Here is a 12,866-nt window from a genome sequence, read left to right as displayed (position 1 = left end):
TCCTTGTCTTTTTCAAGACTTACCGCGGCTGCGTTTGACGGCATGGCGTTTGAATGCCAGATCCTAAAAGGAAAAGGCATTCCAGAAGAAGTCATTCCTACCTTGATAAAGGCAAGGAAGGAAGTCACCGCGAAGCATTATCGCCGTATTTGGCGAAAATATGTTGCGTGGTGCGAGCAGCGGAGTGCTCCGATGGAGGAATTTCAACTGGGTCGTTTTCATACATTTCCTGCAATCAGGATTGTCTATGGGTCTCAAATTGGGATCTATTAAGGTTCAAATTTCGGCCCTATCAATATTCTTCCAAAAAGAATTGGCCTCAGTCCCTGAGGTCCAGATTTTTATCAAAGGAGTACTGCATATACAGCCTCCTGTGGTGCCTAAGGTGGCACCGTGGGATCTAAATGTAGTTTTAGATTTCCTCAAATCCAATTGGTTTGAACCACTAAAGAATGTGGATTTGAAATATCTCACATGGAAAGTGACTATGTTACTGGCCCTGGCTTCGGCCGGGAGAGTATCTGAACTGGCGGCTTTGTTTTATAAAAGCCCTTATTTAATTTTCCATTCGACATAGGGCAGAGCTGCGGACGCGTCCGCATTTTCTCCCTAAGGTGGTATCAGCGTTTCACCTGAACCAGCCTATTGTAGTGCCTGCGGCTACAGACGACTTGAAGGACTCCAAGTTGTTGGACGTTGTCAGAGCCTTAAAAATATACATTTAAAGGACGGCTGGAGTCAGGAAATCTGACTCGCTGTTTATACTGTATGCACCCAACAAGTTGGGTGCACCTGCTTCTAAGCAGTCGATTGCTCGTTGGATTTGTAACAAAATTCAACTTGTACATTCTGTGGCAGGCCTGCCACAGCCTAAATCTGTTAAGGCCCATTCCGCAAGGAAGGTGGGCTCATCTTGGGCGGCTGCCCGAGGGGTCTCGGCATTACAACTCTGCCGAGCAGCTACGTGGTCAGGGGAGAACACGTTTGTAAATTTTTACAAATTTGATACCCTGGCAAAGGAGGACCTGGAGTTCTCTCATTCGGTGCTGCAGAGTCATCCGCACTCTCCCGCCCGTTTGGGAGCTTTGGTATAATCCCCATGGTCCTTTCAGGAACCCCAGCATCCACTTAGGACGATAGAGAAAATAAGAATTTACTTACCGATAATTCTATTTCTCGGAGTCCGTAGTGGATGCTGGGCGCCCATCCCAAGTGCGGATTATCTGCAATACTTGTACATAGTTATTGTTAACTAATTCGGGTTATTGTTTAGGAAGCCATCTTTCAGAGGCTCCTCTGTTATCATACTGTTAACTGGGTTTAGATCACAAGTTATACGGTGTGATTGGTGTGGCTGGTATGAGTCTTACCCGGGATTCAAAATCCTCCCTTATTGTGTACGCTCGTCCGGGCACAGTACCTAACTGGAGTCTGGAGGAGGGTCATAGGGGGAGGAGCCAGTACACCACCTGACCTGTAAAAGCTTTACTTTTGTGCCCTGTCTCCTGCGGAGCCGCTATTCCCCATGGTCCTTTCAGGAACCCCAGCATCCACTACGGACTCCGAGAAATAGAATTATCGGTAAGTAAATTCTTATTTTTACAGATTTTGGCTGTGGCAGGCCTGCCACAGAATGTGCAAGCTGAATTGTACTACAAATCCAACGAGCAATAGTCTGCTTAGAAGCAGGAGCACCCAGCTTGTTGGGTGCATACAGGATAAACAGCGAGTCAGACTTTCTGACTCCAGCCGTCCTGGAAACATATATTTTCAGGGCCCTGACAACGTCAAGTAACTTGGAGTCCTCCAAGTCCCTAGTAGCCGCAGGCACCACAATAGGTTGGCTCATGTGAAAAGCAGAAACCACCTTAGGGAGAAATTGAGGACGAGTCCTCAATTCTGCCCTGTCAGAATGAAAAATTAAGTAAGGGCTTTTATATGATAAAGCCGCCAATTCTGACACACGCCTGGCTGAAGCCAGGGCTAACAGCATCGTCACCTTCCATGTGTGATATTTTAAGTCCACAGTGGTGAGTGGTTCAAACCAATGTGACTTAAGGAACCTCAAAACAACATTGAGATCCCAAGGTGCCACTGGAGGCACAAAAGGAGGTTGTATATGCAGTACCCCTTTTACAAATGTCTGAACTTCAGGTACTGAAGCCAGTTCTTTCTGGAAGAAAATCGACAGGGCCGAAATTTGAACCTTAATGGACCCTAATTTTAGGCCCATAGACAGTCCTGTTTGCAGGAAATGGAGGAAACGACCCAGTTGAAATTCCTCTGTAGGGGCCTTCTTGGCCTCACACCACGCAACATATTTTCGCCAAATGCGGTGATAATGTTTTGCGGTTACATCCTTCCTGGCTTTGACCAGGGTAGGGATGACTTCATCTGGAATGCCTTTTTCCTTCAGGATCCAGCGTTCAACCGCCATGCCGTCAAACGCAGCCGCGGTAAGTCTTGGAACAGACAAGGCCCCTGCTGGAGCAGGTCCTTTCTTAGAGGTAGAGGCCACGGGTCTTCCGTGAGCATCTCTTGAAGTTCCGGGTACCAAGTCCTTCTTGGCCAATCCGGAACCACGAGTATCGTTCTTACTCCTCTCCTTCTTATGATTCTCAGTACTTTTGGTATGAGAGGCAGAGGAGGGAACACATACACTGACTGGTACACCCACGGTGTCACCAGAGCGTCCACCGCTATTGCCTGAGGGTCCCTTGACCTGGCGCAATATCTGTCTAGTTTTTTGTTTAGACGTGACGCCATCATGTCCACCTTTGGTTTTTCCCAACGGTTTACAATCAGGTGGAAGACTTCTGGGTGAAGTCCCCACTCTCCCGGGTGAAGGTCGTGTCTGCTGAGGAAGTCTGCTTCCCAGTTGTCCACTCCCGGAATGAACACTGCTGACAGAGCTATCACATGATTTTCCGCCCAGCGAAGAATCCTTGCAGCTTCTGCCATTGCCCTCCTGCTTCTCGTGCCGCCCTGTCTGTTTACGTGGGCGACTGACGTGATGTTGTCCGATTGGATCAATACCGCCTGACCCTGAAGCAGGGGTTTCGCTTGACTTAGGGCATTGTAAATGGCCCTTAGTTCCAGAATGTTTATATGAAGAGATGTTTCCATGCTTGACCACAAGCCCTGGAAATTTTTTCCCTGTGTGACTGCCCCCCAGCCTCTCAGGCTGGCGTCCGTGGTCACCAGGACCCAATCCTGAATGCCAAATCTGCGGCCCTCTAGTAGATGAGCACTCTGCAGCCACCACAGAAGAGACACCCTTGTCCTTGTCGACAGGGTTATCCGCTGATGCATCTGAAGATGCGATCCGGACCATTTGTCCAGTAGATCCCACTGAAACGTTCTTGCATGGAATCTTCCGAATGGAATTGCTTCGTAAGAAGCCACCATTTTTCCCAGGACCCCCGTGCACTGATGCACTGACACCTGGCCTGGTTTTAGGAGGTTCCTGACTAGCTCGGATAACTCCCTGGCCTTCTCCTCCGGGAGAAACACCTTTTTCTGGACTGTGTCCAGAATCATTCCTAGGAACAGTAGACGTGTCGTTGGAATCAGCTGCGATTTTGGAATATTTAGGATCCACCCGTGCTGACGTAACACTACCTGAGATAGTGCTACTCCGACTTCTAACTGTTCCCTGGACCTTGCCCTTATCAGGAGATCGTCCAAGTAAGGGATAATTAAGATGCCTTTTCTTCGAAGAAGAATCATCATTTCGGCCATTACCTTGGTAAAGACCCGAGGTGCCGTGGACAACCCAAACGGCAGCGTCTGAAACTGATAATGACAGTTTTGTACTACAAACCTGAGGTACCCTTGGTGAGACGGGTAGATTGGGACGTGGAGATAAGCATCCTTGATGTCCAGAGACACCATATAGTCCCCTTCTTCCAGGTTTGCTATCACCGCTCTGAGTGATTCCATCTTGAATTTGAACCTCTTTATGTAAGTGTTCAGGGATTTCAGATTTAAAATTGGTCTCACCGAGCCGTCCGGCTTCGGTACCACAAACAGCGTGGAATAATACCCCTTTCCCTGTTGTAGGAGGGGTACCTTGATTATCACCTGCTGGGAATACAGCTTGTGAATGGATTCCAAAACTGTCTCCCTGTCGGAGGGAGACTTTGGTAGAGCAGACTTCAGGAACCGGCGAGGGGGAAACGCCTCGAATTCCAGTTTGTACCCCTGCGATACCACCTGTAGAATCCAGGGGTCCACTTGCGAGTGAGCCCACTGCGCGTTGAAATTCTTGAGACGGGCCCCCACCATGTCTGAGTCTGCTTGTAAAGCCCCAGCGTCATGCTGAAGACTTGGCAGAAGCAGGGGAGGGCTTCTGCTCCTGGGAAGCGGCTGCATGGTGCAGTATTTTTCCCCTTCCTCTGCCCCGGGGCAGGAAGGAATGGCCTTTAGCTCGCTTGTACTTATGGGAACGAAAGGACTGAGTTTGAAAAGACGGTGTCTTTTTCTGCTGATGTGAAGTGACCTGGGGTAAAAAGGTGGATTTTCCAGCCGTTGCCGTGGCCACCAGGTCCGATAGACCAGCCCCAAATAACTCCTCCCCTTTATACGGCAATACTTCCATATGTCGTTTGGAATCCGCATCTCCTGACCACTGTCGCGTCCATAACGCTCTTCTGGCAGAAATGGACATAGCACTTACTCTTGATGCCAGGGTGCAAATATCCCTCTGTGCATCACGCATATATAGTAATGCATCCTTCAAATGCTCTATAGTTAACAGTATATTGTCCCTATCCAGGGTATCAATATTTTCAGTCAGGGAATCCGACCACGCGACGCCAGCACTGCACATCCAGGCTGAAGCGATTGCTGGTCGCAGTATAACACCAGTATGTGTGTATATACTTTTAAGAATATTTTCCAGCCTTCTATCTGCTGGTTCTTTGAGGGTGGCCGTATCAGGAGACGGTAACGCTACTTGTTTTGATAAACGTGTGAGCGCCTTATCTACCCCAGGGGGTGTTTCCCAACGTGTCCTAACCTCTAACGGGAAAGGATATAGTGCCAATAATTTTTTAGAAATTAGCAGTTTTTTTGTCGGGGGAAACCCACGCTTTATCACACACCTCATTTAACTCATCTGACTCAGGGAAAACTATTGGTAGTTTTTTCACACCCCACATAATACCCTTCTTTGTGGTACTTGTAGTGTCAGAAATGTTCAATGCTTCCTTCATTGCCGTGATCATGTAACGTGTGGCCCTACTGGACATTACGTTTGTCTCCTCACCGTCGACACTAGACTCAGTATCTGTGTCTGGGTCTGTGTCGACCCACTGAGGTAACGGGCGTTTTAGGGCCCCTGACGGTGTCTGAGACGCCTGGACAGGCACTAATTGATTTGCCGGCTGTCTCATGTCATCAACCGTTCTTTGCAAAGTGCTGACATTATCACTTAATTCTTTAAATACGATCATCCAGTCAGGTGTCGACTCCCTAGGAGGTGACATCACTAACCCAGGCAATTGCTCCGCCTCCACATCATTTTCCTCCTCATACATGTCGACACACACGTACCGACACACAGCACACACACCGGGAATGCTCTGATAGAGGACAGGACCCCACAAGCCCTTTGGAGAGACAGAGGGAGAGTCTGCCAGCACACACCAAGCGCTATATATATATACAGGGATAACCTTATATAAGTGTTATTCCCTTATAGCTGCTGTATAGTTTTTAGCTGCCAATAGTGCCCCCCCTTCTCTTTTTTACCCTGATTCAGTAGCAAGTCTGCAGGGGAGAGTCAGGGAGCCGTCCTTCCAGCGGAGCTGTGAGGGAAAATGGCGCTTGTGTGCTGAGGAGATAGGCTCCGCCCCTTCACGACGTCCTTATCTCCCGCTTTTTCTGTAAAAAATGGCAGGGGTTAAAATACATCCATATAGCCCAAGAGCTATATGTGATGTATTCTTTAGCCAACCTAAGGTATTATCTGTTATATTGCGTCTCAGGGCGCTCCCCCCCAGCGCCCTGCACCCTCAGTGACCGGAGTGTGAAGTGTGCTGAGAGCAATGGCGCACAGCTGCGGTGCTGTGCGCTACCTTAGTCTGAAGACAGGATCGTCTTCTGCCGCCGATTTCACCGGACCTCTTCGCTCTTCTGGCTCTGTAAGGGGGCCGGCGGCGCGGCTCCGGGACCCATCCAGGCTGAACCTGTGATCGTCCCTCTGGAGCTAATGTCCAGTAGCCTAAGAAACCCGATCCACTCCGCACGCAGGTGAGTCCGTTTCTTCTCCCCTTAGTCCCACGATGCAGTGAGCCTGTTGCCAGCAGGACTCACTGAAAATAAAAAAACCTAAAATATACTTTTATTCTAAGCAGCTCAGGAGAGCCACCTAGCCTGCACCCTTCTCGTTCGGGCACAAAAATCTAACTGAGGCTTGGAGGAGGGTCATAGGGGGAGGAGCCAGTGCACACCACCTGATCCTAAAGCTTTTGTTCTTGTGCCCTGTCTCCTGCGGAGCCGCTATTCCCCATGGTCCTTACGGAGTCCCAGCATCCACTAGGACGTCAGAGAAATGTATTTGCTGTTGGATATCTACTTGGTGTTGCTGTGTAAAGCAGAATCTTAAAACCGTTATGGGTGCTGCTGAAGGAAGCAGAGATTAATTTCATCCTCTCCAAACTTCTTATGCTGATGAAAAGAAGTTTCCATGCCAGGGAAAGTGATTATAAATGAATAGACAATTTGCATCAATATTGAGAATAGCTTTAAGCTTTTATATCAGCAAGTGAGCTGCAGTCACATCATCAGGCTAATCAAATGTGACAAAGAAAATATTTCTCTTTTATTCTTGAAATATACTTTGATTATTATTTGTGAACACCAACTAAGGATTTATTGTTTTGCAAAAATATCTGGTTTGTAGTAAATATTGTATTGAGTGCTGCAGAACACTGCCCGCTTCCCACTACCAATTTACAGATAGAGTAAATGAAAAGAACTTAAACTTGTACTCCTTAGCAGTTGCAGTCTGTCCCGAAACAGAGTTTCTCCAATACTCTACATGAATAAGATAAATTAGAAAAGGTAACTGAGATATCACATCTATACAGTCGTCGGAACATTCTCCCGATATAGGGTGATCGGGCTGACCAGAGATGTTTTCACTGTTCCGTTTTTTTAGTAGCTCAAATCGTATAATAAAGCAAATAAAAAAAATAGATTATTTATTAACGGACACTTTAAATGCGAGGAAACACAATGACCCCAGTAAGCTTGCAAATTATGGTGTGAGCCACAAACCTAAAAATTGACTGAAATCCTTTACGTACAATGTATATCGCCATAGGTTTCTAATTAGGCATCAAAAAATTAAATAAAGAGCAATAGTGAAGTACTGTGATGTAAAACAAAGGGTTGGTCGACCACACTTTGGTCGACAGTGTCTAGGTTAACCACTGTTGGTCGACATGCATTGAGTCTGCATGGACACTAAGTCGACATGACAAAATGTCGACATAACAAAAGGTTGACGTGAGTTTTTTCCCCCTTTTTAAAATTTTTTTGTAAAAACTTTTTCATACTTTCACGTGGACTACAATTGGAAACTGTAACCGTGCCCAAAGCATGGCGAGCGAAACGATGAACTAATTGGGGTTCTCTGTCACTCTACGAAGAAAACAACACACACAAAAAAATTAAACTCATGTCAACCTTTTGCCATGTCGACCTTGTTCATGTTAACCTATTTCAGGTGTCGACTTAGTTACTGTCGACCTAAGTCAAACAAAGTAGGTCTAAGGTTAATTACTGGCATATTGATTGTATCTTCTCAAATCATGATCGCTGAACAGGATATGTAAGAATAACATTTAGAAAAAAGCACCTTGAGTGCATTTTCTTAAATATTAAGAAATATCAAACCATTTACATTACTACATTTTGTAGTAGACATATACAACAATAATAACCAACCCAGTCAAGATATTGTCCTCCTTTTGTACGAATGCCGGAAACAGCATTGTGCAGAAACCAGATCATTCTCATAACACTTCTTTGGAGAGAAGTCCCTGTGTAAATACTATAGATGAGCGGGTTCGGTTTTACTCGGATTTACCCGAATCTCCTTATTGGCTAACGAACGTCACGTGTTTTGGTTAGCCAATAAGAAAAATCCAGAAAATAAGAAATGGCGATAATTCTGGCGTAAAGAACCGAGTAAATCTGAACCCGCTCATCTCTATTAAATACTCCTGATGTTGACGAAGTTCAAATAGGTCAGCCAGGCTCCCGTGAAGTCACCTTTAGGTGTTTCATAGACCCTTCTTTTTTGTGGTGTAGGGGAATAACTATTCAGTTTATGGCCATGCCTACCAATATTTAGTACCAATATGGACTTCATCAAGATCGCTACACGATGTCACAAAAGAACATAAAACACATTCAAAATACAATTATAAGAACGAATTTTCATAAAAAAAGGTTTACTATGTTTGCTCTGGACGGAGAACCCGGAAATTCATGGATTCCATCAGAAAGTAATGTATACAAACAGATAACCAGGTACTGTACACATCTTCTGTTGGGGTTCTAACATTAACATTATCTACTGAGTAAGGCCACATTAAAGATGAAAACATAAATGTACATAGGTGCGCTTATGCAATACAGAGTGTGACAGAGAGTATAAAGAAATAAATACAACTTCCCTTCGGGATATCTGTGTCTGTGATGCTCTGTCTTTTTCCGGCATGTGTACATTCAGCAATCCGTGACCTACGGAGACCTAATCGGTAGCAGAACATAGTGTAATACAAAATAACGATTTAGTAAAACAATACAGTAGGTAATAAAATCATGCAAGGTTGGAAGATTACCAGATTCTTGTGTAAAGTAGGCCAAAATGGTGGTTGTTGAACAAATAGGTTCCGGATCCAGTATCTGGTCGATTCTCTCCTCCAGCGTCAAGGTCTTCCTCTAATGCAGATAGGTAGGTTAGCACTCCTGTCACCTGTCATCCTTTTTTTGAACCAGTGTAATGATCATGTTAGAGTTTACCTTTACTACACTGTTGTTAACAATGTCAGATCGTTACCTGTGTATGATATAATGTTTCTTACAAATAAAAGCGCTAAAGATAGATAAATACATAAATAAATATATTTTCAATTAAACATAAGCTCAACTGTCTTCGTAGAGGTTACTATTAAATAAATACTCATAAGTCTTATATCCTAGGTTAGGTGAAAGAGTGAATGATATGTTTGTGATTGGTTCAGATCATGAAAGATCTAAGTAGTAGGCTTTCCAGCCATGTTGGCTAAAGAAAATTTCTAACATTTCTGAATTATTTTGTTTCTGTCACCCAGCTTATTGTAATAACACTTTTCCCCCAAAGGAGAGTCTTTTTATCTTTCTATTTCCAATTTACACCCATGAGCAAAAACATTATGAAAATTCCCATATGAAGAAGTTGAAGTTGACTACTCGTATAACAGCGGCACATGTCAATGGTGGGGATATAGTAGATGGAAAGTTAGCATAAGGTTACTTGTAGTTGAAGATATGGGTAAGTGTACAGGTCTGAGTGACTTTGATGGGGGCCAAATTGATATGACCAGATGACTGGCAAAGCTTGTTTGGTGCTAAAGGTTCAAGGTCAGCTGTGAGGAGTACCTACTGATAGTGATCCTGGGAGAAAAAAAAATCACAAACTGTCAACAGTGTGTGTGATAGCTAAGACTCGTCAATGCAAGAAGTCACTGAAGACTATCCTGTCTGGTATGAACCATCAGAAGTGCTACTGTGACACAAATAAGCAGAAAATGTTATGTGTCCCAACACAGTGCATCCAACCCTGCTATGTAGCAACGGGCCACTCAGAATGCCCATGCTAGCCTCTATATACCATCAAAAGTTCTTGTAATGGGCATGCAGGTGTCGAAACTGGACCTTGGATCAGTGGAAAGAGGTGCATCCAGTGAATCCCTTTTTTCTTTATCATCATGTGGAAGTCTAGGCGTGTGTGTGTGTGTGTTTTACCAAGGGAAGAGGTGGCACCAGTTTGCATTGTGAGAAGAAAAAAAAAGTGATGGGAGAGTGATGCTTTTGGCAATGTTCTGCTGGGATACTCTGGGTTCAGTCATTCATTATGTGGTGCATACCACCTACCTAAACATTGTTGTGGTAGGTACATCCTTTCATAGCAATGGTATTCTGTGAGTTGAAGTGACCTCTTCCAGCAGGATGATGCACTTAGCTACACTGCATAGTTTGTTCAATGCTTGTAGCAACATGATGCAGAGTACAAGGTTTTTCCCTGGTCTCTAATCAAGCTTCTGTTATATGTGCTGGAACAACAAGTCCGATCAGTGGAGGCTGTTAATGTCCAGGTATCAGATAACCCTGGACACCTTCAGAGATCTTGTAGTGCTTATGTGGGTCACTGTTGTTTTGGTAGCACACTGGGGAGCAACAGTATATTAGACAGGTGGTCCTAATGTTTTGTCTCATCAGTATACTAGGCACTATAACTAGTGTCTCATCAGTATACTAGGCACTATAACTAGTGTCTCATCAGTATACTAGGCACTATAACTAGTGTCTCATCAGTATAGTAGGCACTATAACTAGTGTCTCATCAGTATACTAGGCACTATAACTAGTGTCTCATCAGTATAGTAGGCACTATAACTAGTGTCTCATCAGTATACTAGGCACTATAACTAGTGTCTCATCAGTATACTAGGCACTATAACTAGTGTCTCATCAGTATACTAGGCAGTATACTAGGCACTTGTAACTATTTTACTGCAATGCTTTTACTTTTGCAGTTTTGTTTTGTGGCATGTATATGTTTGTGTGTCAGGTATGTATGAAACATGCACTGTTGCTTTGATTGTTTTTTAGAAAAAGAAATATGTATTATGGACATGCTAATAAGTACATTGATCAGAAGGATGGCAGTACTGGTGTAGAGAAGTTTGGAATGAGTTGTATATACTAATTCCTGTTTTATTTCCACAGACATGCACTTATTTGGGCATTATCCAGCTCATGACGACTTTTATCTAGTGGTCTGTAACATCTGCAATCAGGTAGTGAAGCCACAAGTATTCCAGTCACATTGTGGTAAGTAATTGCTAAAAAGTCAGTCTTTTAAGTTCCAATTTCATGAAACTTGCTCTCCCCCTTCATATTTAATATAAATGTAAATACCACAAGTATAGTGCATGTTCTACATTTTGCATCTCGTTTGTCAGTGAGCAACACTTTGTTTTCTTACACCTGTTTTAGTCTGACTTTTTGGGGTTGAACAAAGGCAAACTCATGCTGCACTGTGGTTGGAACATATTTAAAATGTGCAGCTAGATTTAGAGTTCGAAGGAGACGGCCCAGACTGGCCTCTAAATTGCAGGGTAAAGCTGTCTTGTATTTGTGGGCTACATGCAAAAGGGGATACGGTCGTTAGGTCGACCACTGTTGGTCAACATGCAGTAGGTCGATATGTGAAAGGTCGACATGAGTTGTTTTTTAAAAAAAAATTATTTTTTCAACTTTTTCATACTTTACGATCCACGTGGACTACAATTGGGAACGGTAACCTGTGCAGAGCGCAGCGAGGAACCTTGCCCGAAGCTTTGCCAGTGGACATGGTGCACTAATTGGGTTCCCAGTCACTGTATGAAGAAAACACCAAAAAATTAAACCCCCCCCCAAAAAACCTCATGTTGACCTAAAGACCATGTCAACCTAGCAACCCTGTCGACCTACTGCACGTCGACCAATAGTGGTCAACCTAATGACTGTCGACCTAAGTGTGGTCTACCCAACGACCCATACCCATGCAAAAGCAGGCAGAGTCTACCCTGCATGCAAAAACGACAAATTAAGTACATTGAACCCCTTGCATGTAACATTTGTTTTGCTCCGGACACTCAATCAGCCCCTTCTGGTTGCCGCACTATAAATTTACTACCCTTATGTGTTCTTTGTGAAATGATCAAATATGTTCCATAGGATTAACAGGAGAAAACTGGGACGTTGTTTTGGAATTCCTTTGTGCATTCCATTGCAGCAGTTTGATGGTCTTGTAGAAATAGTTTTAAATACAGAAATACCTGAGATGGTATTCAGCTTTGTTTACCAGTTGCATTAAACAAATATATTTGATTACACTGAAATAATTATTGGTGTTGAATGGCCAAAAAATGTCAGTGGTGCAGCTATTATGGCACCAATCTCTCCTGTCAGAGGTCTTTATTCAGACCTGGCTGCTGCTGCGTCCCACAGTGCAGTTTGCCTATATCAGCAAACTACATGCCCGGCCTCAACCATTGTGGCGGCACCCCGGAAGGCTGCGGCTGCAATGTGATTGACAGAAGCAGGCGTTCGCGGGGCAGGGATGTGGCGTTGGGGGGGGGGCGTGCTGGGAGCATGTTCAGGGCGGCTGCGTGACGTCACATGCAGCCGATTCAATTCTAAAAATGTCGGCGAACCACCTGGCAGCGCAGCCAAGGGTCTACCTTAGTTCAATGCGTCTACAAGACGCTTCGTGAGGTGGCACCACACATTCTGGGCAGCCCTGACCTGTGCTGGGTGGACCCCAGCATGTGAGAAGAGGGATGCAGATCTTGCTGCATATGCAATGATCTGCATTCCATCTCTGATTTAAGGTCCAGAGTTCTGTATTTGTATGTGTTTATTTTCACCTTTTGTGGGCCAAAAATGTGCATTGACACCCCTGGCATCTGGCATGGAACTCATACAAACGTTTGCCTTGTAAGCGTTATTCTGGCAAATACTTCCATTAGAGAATACTTTTTGGTTTTTGTGAGGGAGGCATTGTGCTGAAGTTTACAAAGGAACAAAGTAGGGTGGTATAT

At 44.5% G+C, this 12,866-nt stretch overlaps 1 protein-coding gene across 4 annotated transcripts in view; it reads left to right on the top strand.

The window, feature by feature from the left end:
• The window catches only part of ATXN7L1 (ataxin 7 like 1), a 383,163-nt gene that overhangs the window by 91,226 nt on the left and 279,071 nt on the right, over nucleotides 1-12,866 (top strand). For all 4 annotated transcript variants that reach the window (XM_063927041.1, XM_063927040.1, XM_063927039.1 and 1 more), the window contains exon 3: nucleotides 11,008-11,112. In XM_063927041.1, the coding sequence (XP_063783111.1) occupies nucleotides 11,008-11,112 (105 nt within the window). The remainder of the gene's footprint in view (nucleotides 1-11,007; nucleotides 11,113-12,866) is intronic.

The sequence above is a fragment of the Pseudophryne corroboree genome, chromosome 6 (assembly GCF_028390025.1).
Source record: "Pseudophryne corroboree isolate aPseCor3 chromosome 6, aPseCor3.hap2, whole genome shotgun sequence".
Taxonomy (NCBI): Eukaryota; Metazoa; Chordata; class Amphibia; order Anura; family Myobatrachidae; genus Pseudophryne; species Pseudophryne corroboree.
The sequence above is the reverse complement of the archived record's forward strand: the minus strand, read 5'-3'. Positions and strand labels throughout refer to the sequence as shown.